Source organism: Ambystoma mexicanum, chromosome 6p (assembly GCF_040938575.1).
Source record: "Ambystoma mexicanum isolate Mex_15411 chromosome 6p, UKY_AmexF1_1, whole genome shotgun sequence".
NCBI lineage: Eukaryota > Metazoa > Chordata > Amphibia > Caudata > Ambystomatidae > Ambystoma > Ambystoma mexicanum.
In genome coordinates, this window is record NC_090935.1 from 314,992,984 (window position 1) to 315,012,310 (window position 19,327).

The window sequence follows — 19,327 nt, forward strand, 5'->3', positions numbered from 1 at the left end:
AATAAAGGCGCGAAAATGAAAAAGGAAAATCAGTTTTTACAATGACAATTATGCTCCAAACTAGAGTATTCAGGCTGGTTACCAGTTTGAAACACAGTAAGCCCCAGATTGGTCTGCGGAAACCAACCCCAGCACCTCCGTGTCTGCCTTGGAGGACTCAGTCGGATTACCCACGGGATGATTTTAAGGGTTTGAGATTTCACAAGACAAAAGGATTTTAAAGAAATTATCACTAGCACAAGGAATCAAAGCAAGGTTTCAATATTGGTGTGACACTATTACAAGTTCATAATTTAAAGTGTGGAGGGGTTATAGACTGGGATAGGACAAGGCAAATATACTATGGGTTACTAGGATTCCTATTGATACTTACAGTCCACTGTAATTTAAGATTGGACCGTCAGGTTGTAGTCATCACGGATCGGGTCTACAGGCAGCAGGGCACTTCTGGCAGAATTGGATCAGCTGGGCGATTCTAGTCAATTGGACTGGCACCTCCGACTGGACTGGACTGGTTTGGATTGGATTGGCCCTTCCGGTTGCTGTACACTGTAGATCAGTGGGATGGCGAGTTTCAGTAGGCAAGCCTTAATGGTAGCAAGCCAGACTGGATCAAAATTGCTTCCCTGAAGTTTGGGATGGTTCAGGATTTTGGCCTAGCTGAAACAAGTTCAGCAAATGCTGAGGCCTTGGCATGGTAAAGAAATCTGGAATCAGTAGCAAGATGATGAATTCAGGAACAGATGAAGAAGTCAAGAACAGAGCGTCACGTGTAAATCAGGATGGTGTCAGGAATCAGGGTGTCATGTGTGTTGTGAGGTTCACCTATTTATCCTGCCAAGTGACATTACAAAGTTTATGGTAGGGGCAGACTTACAACCCACACCCACCAGGCTATGATAGGTCAAAGGCACCGCTCCCGCCTTGCTTTTTGCTGGTTGGATGACAGAAAGTGTTGTCATGTTTTATGATGTGACTTGGGAACCTCCCATAATTATTGGGTCAAAAATGTAACTTTCCCACAAATACACATTTATATACTTATGCCCTCTAATGAAATCGGACACATACATTACATATTTTGTGGGTTAAATTTACTTCGGTGAGACCTGGTCTTGTCTTTCTATTGAGTTTTAGCCATTTTAATCATGAAGGTTCGGCCTAACAATTCCTAACTCAGTACATATATGTGCAATCACCCCTAGAACATGAGTACACAATATTAGATTTACAGCATTAATAGTTTTGGCGCAATTAGTGTTTTTGCATAACTTTTGTTCCTTACGCAGTAAGAAATCCTACCAAGTTTTCAACTGGCTAGCATGAGTTCAAATTTATATGTACCTACTTTTCACTCATTTACTTATTCTTGCCGCCAAGTTAAATGTCATGAAGTTCTGTGGCAAAATAAGCAAATTAAATTCAAAATCCATGTCAGGTTTTTTTTTCTTGCTTCACAAGGGTAAGCAACTGGTTAGTCCTTTGAAGTTCAATGAAAAGGCTACTCCCAGAGAATGGAACATCCTGCCCCTCTCCTGTAGGGATGAGTGTTCAAGCCGGCCATTGTCTTTGCTTGAGCCACCGACAAAAGTCTGATGAGGTCCGTTATTCTGAGTATGAGAAACCTCCCCACAGCAATTAAGCCTTCCTGCCAGCAGTGGAGTGTCACTCTAAAGTTTTGACCTTTCCCAGGCTGAGAACTGTCAAGCAGAATTGTAATTAACGGCAAACTGGGTTTTAACTTTAAGTTACCTACATCTTTCATTAAAACATACAAAATGAACACAGTTTGTAGGTGGATTCTTACATTAGTAATCCTTTGACATTTCTTAAACAATTGAGCCTTTCCACAAAAGCATACTTTTAAAACAGGCAATTTTGCACTTTCTTCATGGAAAAACAACTTAAACTGAGTTCTTTTAAACCCAATTTTCTTATGCAGTTCATACACATTTTATTCAGCACCAGTTCTTACCTTGAGTGCTGGGGTTTCTTTGTAGTCTGGATACATGTATTCAGTCTTTGTTTAAAGTTTCTGTCTGTACAGCTGAAATTGTTACATGTTGCAATTTTAGCCACATTTTTCCCATTTTTCCACATGGAACTGAAAACAAATGTTCCTGGACTGCCTTTTCCTTAGATACATTTCAGAACTGCTGTCAATCAATGAGGCCTGGTTTCTCTGGCCATAATGGAGAATCCTGACATTTCAGTACCCTTTTAATCTCAATGATTCAATGAAAAATAAATGGATCTAGCAGCAAAAACAGCACTTTGGAAGCTTGCAAAGCTACATTTTAAAAGGCATTTTCGGTTTTCAGCACAATCCTGCTGGTTTGCTCCACGTTGAATGTAACAGAACCGACTGGCATGCTCCTGCAGTGAGAACTCTGTTTTTCACCCCCACTTTGTCTGTGTGTGGCAGCGGTGCAGCCTTTCCTGGGTTGTGACCCAAACACAGTTTTGCAGATTTTGGCACGCCCAGGAGTCAGCGCATCCATTTTGAGCCATTTCTTTCACCCTTTGTAAAGTGATGCAGTGGGGCACATTGGAATGTGTCAAAATACCCCACAAACAAGAAACCTGAAGCTGAAGTCATCTTAAGCTTGTATCCTGGAGTCCAGTTGTAGGAAGAAGTCTGCGGCTGCATCTCTTCACCGAATCCTAAAACTGCTGTGCTCACTCAAGGAGTGAACCAGAGAGGGCCAGGATAGGTGACCTCTTCCCGAGGAATGGGGCAATATTGTGTACCTGGCAGCCAGTCCTGTGTGCCTGCCATCCTGAGAAGGGATCTTCATGGGTCCGGAAGTGGAGTACCTGCACCTCTCGAAGCCAAGAAATGTATCTGTGTCACCCAGGGTCCAGAGGAGTATTCGTGACTAATGGAAGACAAGGAGTTGAATATCATCCAGAAGAGGGGGTACACTGGAATAGTTCTGCTTGACACGTGGAGCTGCAAAAGTTACACATCTTTGAAGAATCCTTCAAGGAGAATCCCTGCTATGACATCTATCCACTTGTTCACGCCGGAGTCAGTCCAGGGTCACTGCCGGCAGTAAAGTGTCTGCCTATGGATTTCCCACCACCAAAATCCAAAGAAGATGTCCCGAGTGTCCAGACTTGGTGAGGGTCCACACTCCAGTCCAGTGGTCATGTCAGGTCACCAGATGTCATCCTGATGTCCATGCTGCAGCTGCAGCACTGAAGAACTGAAAGGCAGTAAACCGCGAAATCCTGATACCTGACACCTACTTCTGCCACTGCACCTGTCACCACCAAAGGTCATCTAAGACCGCCAGGGGTCTTATCTTCTTCGGCAAGGTCTTTTCAGGTCCACAGCACGTTTTACCTTCATGGGACATCCACAGCCGGAGTAACGACCTGACAACAGAGACCACTGCAAAGACCGAAAATGCTGCCTTTCTGACAATGCTTGATCCTCTACTTCTTTTGACCTGGACATCCCAGTGACTCCTTCGTCCAAAGGGGTTCCATCCTCAAGGGGTACCCATTAAGTAAAGCCAAACAACTCTACCACTTCACCTGCCAAGGCACCTGCCAAGGCACTGAGGGTACTGTGACGAGGAAGAGCATCTTCAATCCTCAGGAATCATCGAGGGGTCCCAGATTTGTCAGGGATTCCATTTTCCCTTGGCTTCCAGATACTTTTGGGGCAATGGGTCGTGTAGAAAGAGAAGCAGAGCATTATTGAACATATTTGGACTGGGCTGTAATGTACAATATGATGTACACCTTAACCTTCCCCTTACAGAATAGGTGGGGGATCCTGAGACCATATTGCCCATCTACCTTATAGAAAGCATCTTGCCAATGTTCCTAGTCTAACCTACCTTTCTACAGTAATATCTATGCCAGTATCCAATGCTTTAGGATTCCTGTGCTGTCAGCAGTTGGTGCATTCTAAATTGAATCCGAAGTGTATTGTGCTACTATATAGATGTGTATATATTTATCATTATTAGGATAGTGTTAGCTGAGTAAAATGTGTATTATTTATTGATGTATATATGCACTTGAACCTTATTTTATATAAAAGATCTGTGTTATCACTTAACAGTGTGTGGACATTCCTTTGCAGGGGCTTGGGGATTCACTCTATTTAAGTACCTGCCTGCATCAACCCCCTCGAGTATCTGGCTTGGTTGCTGGTCCATTTCTATCACATAGAGAAGAACCTTGGCTGGTGTGCTCTATGTTTCTACCCTAACTTTATAGGGGTCACAAATAGAGATGCCCCCCTCCAGTCTTTACACCCACATGGCCACTTTACATAAAGTTGATGCTACTACAATAGCCCAGCATTCACACTCTAAACCACTGCAGTACAATGGAAATACTTCACATCTGCACAGCATCATTGTAATGATGCTGCAACCACATGACATCCCAGCATTTCTTCTATAAATCACTTTGCCAATGTTCAACACATTATATGTGGACATTGGCTTTAAAAAACTTTTATGATGTGGGACACCGTCCCTAGCCCAACAAAACACAAGCATGCATCACGGTTATAGACACACAATCACATGCATACACGCGCGCGCACACACACAAACACACACGCTCTCATACATGCACATACGGACAGATTCGCTCACTCGCACGCATGCACAGTCTTGAACATGTGAAATTTGTATTTGTAAAAAATGCACCTTTACACAAAGTCCCACCTGTAGCTTGAGTGTCCTCTGCGGGTGGTGTAGGAGGAGCAAATTTAGGCTGAGGCAGCAGCGCACCGGATGATTGGCATACATGGGGTGTTGGCCAGCCAATGCGACATGGTGCACAACAACATCGGGGACCAGCACGCAGCACCTGTACGTGCTGACGATAATTTCTGCATGTCTTTTTTTTTTTTAAATGCAAGTGCTCTTTTCTGGAAGGGGTAAACTCTGCAGGAGGCGGTGAAGTACCACCAGGCATACAGGCGAGGCCAAATGTGCTGACCACGCCTGAGCTTCCTGGCTCTGCACTGCTAGGCACAGTTACCTCCTCTGCCCATCTTACACTGAGGATACACAGCTCTAATTACCTTTGAATGGCAAGCACCATAACAACAGTTGATCACCCCGTCACATGCACTCTAATATCTATCCTGAAACACCTGGGCAATCTTGGTTATTTCCTCTCCCACCTCATCGACAATGATACACAACTCTGTCTATCCTTCAACGACAAACACAACAGCCAATAACGCGCTCTAGGAATCTCACTGAAAGTTAACTGCTCCAAACAAGGGCCCACTTATTTTAATCCTCTTGTCTGTTGCAAAAATTGGGATGGTGTTATTTTGCACAGGAGAACTATGTTTGACCCTCTTGTGAAGGTAAGATTTGTGCAGGTCTTTAATGTGATCTTAAATACTGAAAAAATTAAATATAGGTCTTGGGTCATACTATAGTACTACGGTTTTTCTAAATAGACGCAAAAGGAGTCAAAATACTACATGAGTTTGTTTTTTCTATTCTCTTTATTTTCTTCTTTATTGTTAATGTGGTGTTTTGTGTGTTTAGCTGTGGGATACTATATTAACTTTCTTCTATTATTCACATAGGATGATAGTGTACTAGTCATTTTTAATAAAGGGTCACATTTTTTTTTTGTATATAGATTAATAGGGGAAAGAAAAGAAGGCGTACTGATTGCCTTTGCAAGCACCATGAATGTGCAAATCATGAACACCCTCCCAGACAAACATGGAAGATACTTGTTTGCGAATTTATGAATAGAAGAAATACCACTGACCCTGGCGACAAAATACGCCCCCAATACGGGGCAGGATGGATTTCTTAGGGACACCCTAGATAAGCTGGAAACCTTCGCAAAGGTGGAAACATTCTTGGCTGGTGACTTCAACTTGGCATGGGTACCTGGTAAAGACAGATCCACACAGACCTCCAGTTGGCAGGGAGCTCCCTCAAAGGCCCTGCAGAGATCCATGGACAACTTGGCCCTAGAAGATGTCTGGCAGAAAACCAGGGGCTAGTCACAGGGTCACACATACTTCTCGCACGTACATGGAACAAGCTCGCGAATCGATTATATATGGTGCCCCGCAAGCCTACTGGGGAAGATAAGGGAGGTATAGAAAGGGAACATATCACTCTCTGATCACGCCCTCCTATGGAAGACACTTCTAATAACACAAAAGCAATCCCGTCTTTGGAGATGGACTCTGCCGGGAGAAATAATTCAGGACCCAGTCATGCGAGAAGATATAAGACAACACATGAAGGACTACCTGGAGGATAACGACACACCGAGAACAACCAAAGCAACCCTGTGGGAAGTCGTCAAAGTGGTCATACGGGGACGCATAATGGCACTCAAGGCACACAGAGACAAAGCAAGTGCCAAATGCGGAAGCAGACCTGGAAACGAAAAGTGAAGAACTACGGGAAGAAATGGCGAGTAACAACTCTACGAAAATAAAGAGAGTGTACAGGCATATACAGGGTCAGCTGGAAACGCCCAGAACAAAAAGGGCGGAGAGACAATCACTACACCAGAGACATTGGTATTACATTAAAGCAAATAAAGCAGACAAACTGCTGGCAAGACAACTAAAGCTGAAAAGACAGGACCAAACCATAAAAGCCCTGCTCAACGAGCATGGCCGGTAGAGCACTTTGACGACGGAAATGGGAAGGATCTTCATGCAGTTCTACCAAAAACTATATGCATCAGAGAACCCGGGAGAGACGGAACAAACCAACTACTTGGGCGGCATTACGCTCCCGACAGTGACACAGGAAGAGAAACAGCATTTAGACCATCCTATTACAGAGGAAGAGATACTGAGGGCAATCCGGGAGTTACCGAAGAACAAAGCTCCGGGACCAGGTGGATACACTGTTACATTTTATAAAACATTCGCAAATTACCTAATCCCAACACTAATGGAACTATATAACTCGTTCATGGACACAAGCAACATCATAGAGACAATGATTGAAACGAAAATTCTGGTCTTCCATAAACAAGGGAAAGATCCAGAGAACCCAAGCTCATACCGTCCGATAGCACTTATTAATCTGGACGCTAAGTTATATACCAAGATTCTGGCCAACAGGCTTACGAAGATACTTCCCCACCTTATCCACCATGCCCAATCAGGGTTCATCCACAACAGGATGACACATGACAACATCAGAAGGACATTCCACATCATAGAAAAGATAGGACATATGCAAACCCCAGCAGCATTACTGGCGATAGACGCGGAGAAAGCTTTCAATCGCTTCGAGTGGTCAATGCTTTTCCGCACACTCGAGAAGATGGGCATCTGAGATAAATACATCAAGAGGGTTCGAGGCAACTACAACACACCGACCGCCAGGATAGCGAGAAATGGGAAATTAACAGAAAAATTCGAGATAAGGAGAGGTACCAAACAGGGATGTCCCCTCTCACCACTTTTATACACAATGTTCTTGGAGCCACTCCTGGAACGGATCAGAGAGGCCCCAGACATGAAAGGAATAATGATGGGAGTGATAACTCAAAGTAATGGCATACGCGGACAAAATGCTGATGGTAATATCGGATCCGGTAAAGACCCTACCCACCCTCATACGAGAAATAGAGAAATGTGTCACCTTATCTGGGCTAAAAATCAACAAGCATAAATCCGAACTCTTAACGCTAGCCAGAAACAGGGAAGTAATACATAAACAAGAAGAGGAGCAACAACTAAGGGTGTCAACGAAAGGGGTCAAATACCTCAGAGTGACCCTGATGAACAAAATCAATGACCTCTACGTGGAGAACTATCCACTCCTCCTGGAAAAGACCAAACAGGACCTGAAGAGGTGGCATCCTCTATCGATCTCATTGTGGGGCCGAATCACAGCGATAACGATGACGGTCCTACCCAGGCTGTTGTATGCATTCCAGGCGCTCCCCATCCAACTCCCTCCAACCTTCTTCAAAGCTCTCCACAAAGCAGTGTCAGCATATGTATGGCAGAGGAAAACCCCAAGACTATCAAACTCTCTACTCACCACGCAAAGGAAGCAGGAGGCATGGCATTACCACATTTCAAGACATATTATGAGGATGCACAACTATGGGTTCTGAAGGAATGGATCCCAGATGGTTCCAACAAAATTTGGGAAGCCAAGGACAGAGCAGTGGCTAGAATCAGCTTACGCCGCATATTGTGGACCAGAGCGGAACATAGGCACCAAAATGTGAAGATAAGCGAAGTCATGAAAACCCTGCTGGAAATCTGGAATAGGTCAACAGAAAAGGGAATTCTGTCAAAAGATCCGGCGCCCTTTATGCCTATGCTCCAAAACCTGGAGTTCCCACCGGGAGTGGAAGGGGGAGCATACAGAAAGTGGGAGGAGGCAGACTGTACGAAAGTGGGAGATATGTACATAGAGCAACAAATTAGATCCTTCTAGGAATGCCGAGAACTCATGGAGTTGACCGAAAAAGACAGATACAAGTATGACCAACTCCGCCATTGGCTGTCCTCCTCGCGGATTGTCCAGGCGGCAACCAGAAATCTTACTCCATTCGAAACATTCATTATGATGCAACCGAGTACAAATAAACTGGTATCAATGATATACAAATTCCTAAATGCACTGAGGGAAGAAACCAAATGGCAATATATGAGAAACAACGCTGGGAAGAGGAATATCAAAATCCCAATGGGAACATGTATGGCAATGCATCCCAAAATGGACTAGAGCAATCCACTCAAGCGAGGCGTGGATGAAAATACTGGTTCAATGGCACTACACCCCGGAAAGACTGCACTCAATGTTTCACATAATACAGAATAAATGCCAGAGAGGGTGTGACACGGAGGGGAGTTGGAGACATATCTGGTGGGACTGCCCCAAGTTTCAACACGTTTGGTCAGAGGTAAAAAAACAGATACAGGCGATGATCAAAGGAACGGACGGGCTGGGGGAAGAAGTGTGAATGTGCGGTATGTGGAACCCCAGAGATAAGTCACTGACGAACACGCAGAAGAGGAACTTCATGGGGCTCCTCATAGCGGCATGGCTAGCAATCGCCCAGAAATGGAAGCAAAAGACACCGCCCTCAAGTCTGGAATGGTGGCGAAGAGTCTGATCCCATCAGGTATTGGAACGGATTACATATAATCTACAAGGGAACTGCCAAAAGTTCACCACAGACTGGGGAACGACACTTGAGTACCTGCAAAGTGATTACATGGAACAGTGGTGCCCGCACAACATAAGAACAATGGATTTGATCACATAGCTCGAAACAGAAACAAGCTGCGCCCAAGAACTTGAAGACAGAGACTCCAGTGGGGGAGAGGGCTAGGGAGGGGAGTGATGGGGACAGCATGGTATTGTTGATGTTTAAGAAATACAATAAAAATATATGTATTTTTAAATATAGTGTTATTGTTCTGATGTTATTGCTTGTTGGTTTGGTTTATTAGACCTGTGTGATGAATCTGTATTTTGATGAAAATCTAATAAAGATATCTTAAAAAGAAATACTACATGAGTGGACTGGCAACATCAAAAGTTGATTTTAATGAAATCACCCATTGTTGTGTTGTGAAATGTTAGATACTATTTGTGATTCCCTGCCAGGCTGTCCTGCCACATGCAGAGGATTAGTGATTTTTGAATTCTTAATATGCACCTTTTTTAGACCAATACATAATTCAAAGCAAATGTGGATTTAGATTGGATTAGCAAGACAAAATATGTCAACAACGTCATCTTCCCTTAGGTCAGCCAGGTTTAGAAACATGCATTTCATCAGAGATCCATCGCTCATCTACAGCATGTGGCATGTTGAGGAGTATTAAGTGTCAGATCCAGCACTGTTAGACAAACACATATAGCACTTAATCAGGCTGTTTAATTCTGCCCATATGGCCATAGACTATTTCGGGCAAGCATGTGTCCTGTTGCGTATGAGTCATCTATGTGAATCTGTGGTCCGCTTTAGAGGAGGATGACCCGATAGAAACCAGAATGATTGTTTTCCTAGATTTCACTGAATCATCATGATCTCCTCAGTAAGCGTGCCTGATTTACAATGCGTTTCCCCATTGAAAACAGCTTTGGTAAATCAGGGTCATTGGGCCTGATTATAAGGTTGCCTGTCCGGGAACGATGGTACCGATAAACTTGCTGGTACCGTAGGTCCGGGACCGGCAAACTACGAGTTGTGCTCGCGAGTGCCATCCTTCCCGCCAGGTCGGACCTGGCGGGCAGAGTGGCACCCACGAGCACATCATGTCGAATGCACCGGCACCGTTCATAATGGTTCCGGTGCATCCGACTTCCCCATTCCCATTGAGCCCTATGATGCTCAAATGGGAATGGGGAAGATTTTTACCCGGTGCCCAGGAATTGGAAAATACCGGGTCCGGCAAGGCCATAATGACCCGGTAATTGCCAATTTCTGGACGCCGGAAAATATAAAATACCGGCGGCAGCCATGCCTTTACTACAGGCACAGCTACCGCCACCCTCGTAATGAGGCCCATTGTCTCAAAATATATTAATGGGCAACATGTTTTAGTGTTTTAGTTAATTTAGTTAATTTTCAAAACCTATACATAGTAGCCTACTTCCAGTCTTGGGGCATGTTGCAGATCAGGGAAATTACTCCATTTCCTCGCAGGACAGTTTGCTCACAGCCCATTTACCTGTAACTATTTTACCACATTTCACTGCAAAATGTAGATGGGGTTTGCGTTTGGGTATTTAGAAAGGTGAGGAATGCAGGGAGAAGGGGAGACATTTTTTGCAGTAAAATGCGGTCATTAAAGTCAAGCACATGAGCTTTGAGCAAATTGCTGAGAGGAAATCCCGTAGATCCGCACAACAGAAAGCAGTTTACAAGCAACAGGACAGTGCAGCGTGGACGTGAAATAAAGGCTGGTGAATACGTTCTGTGGGTGGAGTGCCCTTGTGAGTGCATCAGCACACCACGAGTAAATGGAAATAATAGCACACATGATAAAGTTTTAATACACGAAAGCAATTTATAGGTCAAGGTTTTGACATTGGGCATCTGTTTTGCAGACAGCGAATTGCCTGTATGGCTCGACTAAGTGTGACACGCGCCTATGCATGGTGGGGTCAAGATGATCAATCAAGAGTTTACATTGAATCATTATGCGCTCTGAAAAGATTACTTTTCTGGTCAACCTATATTTAATTCGAAATAAAATGACTATTTTCTTGTTCCAATGACATCACATTTGGACAGGAATTGCCAAAAGTGGGTAGCAGCATCTCAACCGTGCCCTCTACATATAGCTTGTATAAACAAGTGGTTTTCCTGCCAAAACACTATCCTTGAAAGGTAACATTGGCAGTTAAATTTCAAATATAAACATGTCGAGGTTAGAAATCACATGGGACTTGTGTATGGGTAACTTATGTAAACACGCCTCGTAAGTCTGTTTAAGTCTCCTTAATTGGATAAATAAACACCCTTACATCTTTAGACGGTTCTATGATAAACTGTGTCATGAAAACGCCCAAAGTATAGACAAGGAAGCAATGAAAACATTTACATTCAAAGTAACTTAATCAGTAAAAAAACAAAGTAGTACAAATATTGAAATTAGCACTACCAATTCAATTTTAAAAACGAATTTCTGCGGATTATGTGTTAAAAAAGGTAAAATTTCAATTGTAAATGGGAATATTTGAATGGGAAGTACCCCCACACTGCAAACATTTGCGCCTTAAACTCCTCCAGCAATATGGCCTTACTGTGACAATGGACACGAAGCCCCTGGCGGTACTAACTATTCTACCGGTCAGTCCATGTCACCAACTGACCGGTTGTGTTATTTTCTCACTTTTTCCAAGCCACCCTGGATGCACTTCTTCTGAACCTCTCCCTTTCTCTTCTTAGACTCATTAAATGGAGGCCTGTAGCGCAATCCCTGCCAGCACTGGTGCTCAACCCGAGGGGTGGACTGGCCTATGGGGTACTCTGGAGATTTCCCGGTGGGCCTCTGCACCCTGGGCCTCTTTCGTGTGGTATTTCCACATTTTCTCATAGCAAAGCATTGGGCTTGTTGAACATATGTCATATGGGGCCACTTAGAAAATTATTTCCAGGGCCTCTTTTGGTCCCCAGCAATTATTTCCAGGGCCTCTTTTGGTCCCCAGCAATTATTTCCAGGGCCTCTTTTAGTTCCTAGTCCACCCCTGCTCAAACCCCCCTCACTATGACCCGCATTATTCATGGGCAGGTTAAGTGATCAAAACAGTCGGGGACCTGCACAATTCTACATTTCACTTCTGGAGGTGCAAACCAGTCTTCTTGATATTATGCTGCTCCCCATAGCCTCTCTCCCCCACCCACACACACCGCAGTACCCCCAAAAATGTATGAAACCTTTTGATCTATCTCCAGCACTACAGCTGGAGAAAATGTAAGGTTTTTAAAGCCCTAATGCTATTCAGGGCACTTGCATGCCCGAGCAGGGCAGTGTGCCAGGTCATAGGCCCATGTTGGGGAAGGTGGTAGCCTGCCCTCCTGCTACAGGTCCAAAATCATAACCCTTGGGTGAGCTTGAACTCCCCCAGGTGAACCTCTGGGGAAGTTCTATATGCCCAAAGTTTGCCCAAACTGTCTTGCTCAACCTTAGTTGTCAGGGATTATTGTTACTTACAGATCTCAAAGGTACATACTTAAGCGATAACACCCCTATTGGGGGGCGAGGGGGTCCTTGATCACTCATATAATGGTCTGGGCCCGCATTTTCATTCTAGCCTTAATGCTGATCCTGGTGCGGTTACCAGGGAAGAACCGGGAGCCGCGGTCCGAGGAGCAGGTACGTTGAGATGAGGATTTAGAGATGGACGGGGAAGACTTCGGGAACAGAGCGCAGGCATGGGATGGAGCAGCTGGGTGGAGGTGCCGAGGAAGGGTGCTGTGCATAGCGGAGCAGGGCAGACTCTGAGGAAAGGTGCCAGGCTTAGGATGGCATGTGGCTTTATATTGTGAGATAGATTCAGCCGGCCTTTCTCTGATTTATGACTTCTGAAATGGTTCATTTCCTTAAGGAGGAATCATTTGATTGTATTACTTTTATGTAGATCACATTTGGAAGGAAGGCAATAGCAGTGAGGGCTACATCTTTTCAGATCTTTCTTTGATATATTACTATAACCTTATACCCTTTACACAGTCAATACATCTAAATTGATACATTTACTTTGCACAGTTGATTTTCATAAACACATTTGCTTTTGAGTACAAACCTTTTCCATGTGTTTAATAAATGTATAGAATTGTTAAATAGAAAATATAGGTTTATCGTATGCATATATAGAAATACATGTAAATACTGCACACGTGTCAACAATGTATTTAAATAAGCTTCTTCAATTAAAATGTTGTAAGGCAAAGCATGTGTAATTTTCTTGTGAAACAGTAATAAAACTGAACACATTGATCAGTCTCCAAGAGGTTCTGGTAGCACTAGGACAATAACGCACCAGGCGGACAAACAATTAACTTCAATTTGATTAGGGCGTTTATCATCGGGATCATCATCGGGATCCATGAGTGCAGGCAGCACTGTGCACCAACCTGCAGACAGGACAGCTGGTGAGAAGCATTGGCTATGGTCTTTAAAATGTACCAATGGAAGTCAATATGGTGTGCGTGTCGAATGGCTCGGATGTAGGATCAACATCAATGGTCACTTGTATAAAACCCCTTTGGGACATCCAGTCTCTTGTTTGTTTACATCGTCTTTGAAAGTTCTTGAAGAAATTTGAAAAATTAACATAGAATAAGGTTACATCATCTCCAGTGCTATGTCAGTAGTTTATCACTGATTAATTTGCAACTGAAAGCACCATTCTGGGCGAATACATTTTTTGGGGGAGTTCGGATTATATCTGAGCACTATCTGAAATGTCATCAGTCCTAGTATGATAGTCGCTTGTTTTGTTCCTCCCCTACCTTTCTGCACCCCTCACCTCTTATTTTTCTCCAGCTCTACCAGAAATGTCGTCAGGCCTAGTACAGTAGTATCCTGTCTGTTTCAATTTCCTTCCCACTCTCCCCCTCCCTTCCTTGTCTATGTCTTAGCTCTTGCACTATCTGAAATGTCGTCAGGCCGAGTATGACAGTTAATTTCACATCCTTACTGTTCATGGCCTGTAGGAATGTCATTGTATTTTCCCTTGTTCCCTCCCTTGCCTTGAAGCGCTTTGAAACACATAGTGTATAGGCGCTATATAAATAAACTATCATATCATATCATATACCCAAATGAAAGTAGTTATTGAGGTGACATATGTATGTGGGTGATTTCTCCTATAGTTTGGAAGATGTTTGGTAATTGTTGCAATAATTTGGGTAAATGCTGGAAACATCCTGGCAGGTGTGTTAGCTGCTCAAAGGTTAGGTGACTGGCACACACACTGCCATCTTCAGTTGCAGGACTATGTCAGAGCTCCCTCTCGCAAGCAGTAGCAGCAAGGTAAACAGCAGGACTTACAATGGACATAGTAAAGAGAAATAATCCTGCATGCCACCAGAATGTGTTTCCATACTTTGCCTACCTGGCATGTGAGACTCAAAACGGCTCGTTTATTTTGAAATCTCTAAATTCAAGGTCGACAACTGGACGTCCAAAACGATTCTTGCTTAAAGTTGACATGATTGTAAACCATGAAGCACCACTAATTCGTACTTGATTTGCTATGGATTGACATGTTGTAATAAAAAAGCAATTTCACTGAAACACAATATAAAATATACTAATTTACTAAAGTAGACTGCAGATTTCTTCCAATGCAACTTTCCAAAACTGAAGTCGACAGGAAATGAGAATGAGTATAGAAAAGAAACAAGGAAAAAGATTGTGTTCACCTTCTGGAATACAATGTCCGAGCACGAACTTGTAACCTTTGCAGCATTTCTTCCTGAAAGACAAAAGAACATTTTATAAAGATACTCTTTTGAGGATTTGTAAATGACACACCAGCATTTCATACTATCATAAAATCACAGAAGAATATCTCCATACCAAAATGTACAAGTGAAAGTAAAGAGGGCAAAAAGTAAAAAGGAGGGAGAACAACAAATCCGTATTCAAAATAATTAATACACAAACACATTAAAAAAGAGCAAATATTAACACACAAAACATAATAAAAATGATTAAAAAACAATGTGTAAACCATGATAATTAAAAATTATTCTTTGTTTTATAGCAATTGGGACTCCTCTTAATATGAAAATAATATGCGCTGAACTACAAATCTTAGAATAAAACCACAAAATTATGCAAAAAAGTATGTTGATATGCCATACTTTGAATTCTTTTTAATTAATAAACCAATTAAACCAATAATTAGTCTTTTAAGATTACAGTAGGGGTAAAAAAAACAAAAAAAATATTCGTCACATTATCATACACCCATAATAAACTCCAACTTCTCCCAAAAAGTCAATTGTAAATATTATACTGAAATAATTATTTGTAATTTAAAGTTCTTTTTTTAAAGATTCTTTTGTAAAAAAAAATATTTTATTTACATATGATGAGACGTGATACATGTTTCAATATATCTAATACACATTGGCCCTCATTACGACCCTTGCGGAAATCGACCGACCGGACCGCCATAGCGTAAATAGCGTTTCCGCCATTGCACGACGGAGCAAAGTGCGGCTCATTCCGACCCATCGGGCACGAGCACCACGCCATGGCGGAAGTGCAAAGTCCGCGATGGCGGAAATGACCCCAAAACGGCCCACACCGCCGCCGTACGGCGCCCTAGGTGCAATTCCGCCACCCATCTTAGCGGTCACCGCAATGAGCGGCAACCGGAAAGTACGGTGCCCGGAAATATACGGAAACGGAAGTAAAAACATGGTCCCGGAACGGGAAACATCACGCCGTACACCTATAAAAACACTATTTCCACACAACCATTAAAAACACTACCCTGAGACACATCCCAACCCGTCAGCCACCCTAGTGAAACCAAGAACAATGGGAAAAGTAGCGAAGAAAGCGTGCGACCGCAAGCGGCAGGTCCACTTCTCCCGTGAGGAACAAACCGTGCTCACAGAGACCCTCCAGGAGAATGCTGCCGCCGTCTTCTCCACGCAAATGACCAGGACGGCACTTGCGAACAAGAAGGCCATATGGGCCCTGGTGGCACAGCGGGTAAGTGCGGTGGGGACTGCACCCCGCAACCCACAGCAATGCAGAAAGCGATGGGACGACCTGCGGATCCGCGTCCGTAGCATACTTTCTGCCAACCGCAACATTGCCACAGCTACCGGTGGGGGATCAGAATCACCCATCAAGTTGACCCCCTGGGAAGAAATCTGTGCCTCCACCATTGGAATGGAGAGTATAGAGGGAGTCGGAGGGATGGAGAAAGGAGTGCAGACAACCGAAGAATCAGGTAGGTGCCCCAAATAAAACAATGCCAAAACCACAATGTCCAATCATGTGAAGTACCACGTGTCCACATAGTGCAACAGTAACACATGTCCAGGAGAACGGCCACATGCATAGGCCTGATAGCACACTTTAAAAGTCACATTAAATACATAAATAATTAAAAATCCTAAAAACACCCTCTACACGTGCAGCAGGCACACCCTAACTGCAGGCTGCAAAACAACTGCACCCTCACTCCACACACAAATGAAACCACCTCCAAGGCCCCAACCCAAATCACCCTCAGGTACCACCCCAATGCATGTGATACATTGCCATTCCAATTTCCACAGACCCATTAATAACGCTCGCCCTCCTTTACTCCACCACAGGGTCCGATTCAAACGACGAGCTCCAGGACACCCCTACCAGCACACCTGCAAAGAGGGCCAAGACCAACGGCCAAAGACCCTCCACCTCAGCTGCACGCATCAAGACATGGCAGCAGCACAAATCGATTGGCAGCACACAGGAGGGAACTCCAACAGGCACCCCAGCAGCCAGCATGCCCACAACAGCACCACCACAGGTCCCCCCAATGGATGCCACAGTAGGCACTGCTTCTGGTGGCAGCAGCACCATAGGTGACACTGCATTAATGGCAGCATGCTCCGACACAGAAAACGGGGATGTCGAAGTTAGATCCATCCATGACCTGTCTCAATCCCCCTGTCTGTTTCATCCCATACACCATGAGGATACCACGCAGGGGCACCCACAAGACGACGACTGGCCATCCCCCACAAGCCCTGTGGCAAGGCAACATGAGGTGACCAGCCCCTCTGTGACACCACCGCAAATGGCCATGGCACAGCAGAGGCAACAGTCCCTCGACCAGGTGATCGTGCAACAGCAGCAACTGGCCACGCTCCTCAAGGACCATGCTGATGAATGTGGGGGTAGTAAGGCAGCCATAGAAACATCAACTGAGACACTTAGGGCAGAAATGGAGAGAAGTACAGAGACACTAAGGGCACAAATGGAGAGAAGCACCGAGAGCCTGAGAGTACAAATGGAGAGAAGCACCGAGAGCCTGAGGGGGGAACTGCATGCAACGTCCAAAGACGTATGTGCTGAACTTGCCGCTGTGCGCCGAGTGCTCACTGAGCTCTCACAAACCCTTAGGGACATGCATGGACGTGAGCAGGCAGAGACATCATCCGTTGCAAGTTCCGTCCAGGGCAGCCCCCAACGTAGATCTGGGAGGAACCTGCGCTCCACAGGCAGGGGTGCCCCTGATACCCGGAGAGGGGGCTTGCAATAGCGACTGCCCACTGACAATGAGCATCTTTGGACACTGGTGTTCGGGGGGGAGGTAGGAGGGTGGAGGGGGTGTGTTGGGCTTACTTGGGTGGCGGGTCGATAGGGTGTTTAACATGATATCACATATGCCATGAACAATGCACGATCATACAATGAGATGCGTGGACATTGATCTTTGTGTACGAGGCCATTATAGGCGTACAGTCCATATTGTGCATGTTCCAGACACACACAGTGCCACAAGTCCCGTGTCCATGTATCAGCCACCAGGCGTGAGTGCTAGAAGCATGCATCTATGATATGCTGACGAATGTCACGGCCCTCCTGTGCCTCGCAGACTCCTTGAGGTGCTGCCACATCCCCACCCTCATCATGACCATCTTCAGGTGCTTGCAGTTCTGCGTCAGGGGGCATGGGCACATTTCTATGTACGCACATGTTGTGTAGCATGACACATGCCATGACCATCTTTGCAACCTTCTCATGTCGGTACAGGAGTGCCCCGCCAGACCTGCTGAGGCAGCGGAAACGAGTCTTCAGTAGGCCGAATGCCTGTTCAATGACTACACGGGTACGTGAGTGGGCATGGTTGTAGTCCTCCTCATGCTGGTCCCGTGGGTTGCGGACTGGTGTAAGGAGCCATCTCTTCAGTGGATACTCGGCATCACCTGTATGTGGACAATGAAGGTATTTTGAGGAATGCCATTGCTACGTACGCACCACCCCCTTCCTGCCAGGTCATTGCCGCATCACATACCCCACACTATCATGCTTGAAATGAGACTCACCCAGTAGCCAGGATCTGTTCCCTGCGTGTCGCTCCATGTAGCGTGGTATAGTAGAGTTCCTCAAGACCATAGAATCATGGGTTGATCCTGGGAATCGGGCACAACAATGTGTAATGATCCTGTTGGAGTCACACACCATTTGTACATTCAGGGAATGAAATTGTTTTCGGTTGCGGTACTGGGCCTCCATGGCATGTGGGACAACCAATTCCACATGGGTGCAGTCGATGGCACCAATGCAACCCGGTATGCCACCAAGTGCATGGAATCCCACTTTTGCGTTCATAATTTCCTGCTCCGAGCGTGGTAGAGAGATGTAGTCGTCTGCGTGCAGCAGGAGGGCATCGAGCACTTGCAATAGTGTCCATGAGAACAGTGGCTGTGAAATGCCATGCAACTGTCCGACTGTGTGCTGGTAGGTGCCTGTGGCCAGGAAGTGGAGTACAGACACCACCTTCAGTAGGGGTGGGATGGCGGTTGGGCTATCTATCATGCTGACAAGGTCAGCCTGTGTCATGTCCACAATGGCGGTTATGGTGTCCCGGTCCAAACGGTAGAGGGTGTGGATCTGCTCATCAGTGAGGTTGAACGGATGTGCTCGGAGGCGTGGGATAGCGGGCTGCCTGCGTGGTGGTAGTGGCTGTGCTGGCGGCCCTTGCTGGCCCTGCCTTGCCCTCCTCCTCCTCCTCCTCCTGCGTCTCCTCCGTGCGGCCGGTTGTAGTCGGTGTTCGTCTTCTTCTTGAAGTTGGAGTACTTGCAGTGCTATCAGGTCCCCCAGGGCCAACATGGCTAGTCCTGCCGG

The 19,327-nt window shown here is 45.1% G+C and overlaps 1 protein-coding gene across 1 annotated transcript in view; it reads right to left on the reverse strand.

The window, feature by feature from the left end:
• The window catches only part of CCBE1 (collagen and calcium binding EGF domains 1), a 943,425-nt gene that overhangs the window by 249,398 nt on the left and 674,700 nt on the right, over positions 1–19,327 (reverse strand). The window contains exon 3 of the mRNA XM_069627071.1: positions 14,887–14,939. Coding sequence (XP_069483172.1) covers positions 14,887–14,939 — 53 coding nt within the window. The remainder of the gene's footprint in view (positions 1–14,886; positions 14,940–19,327) is intronic.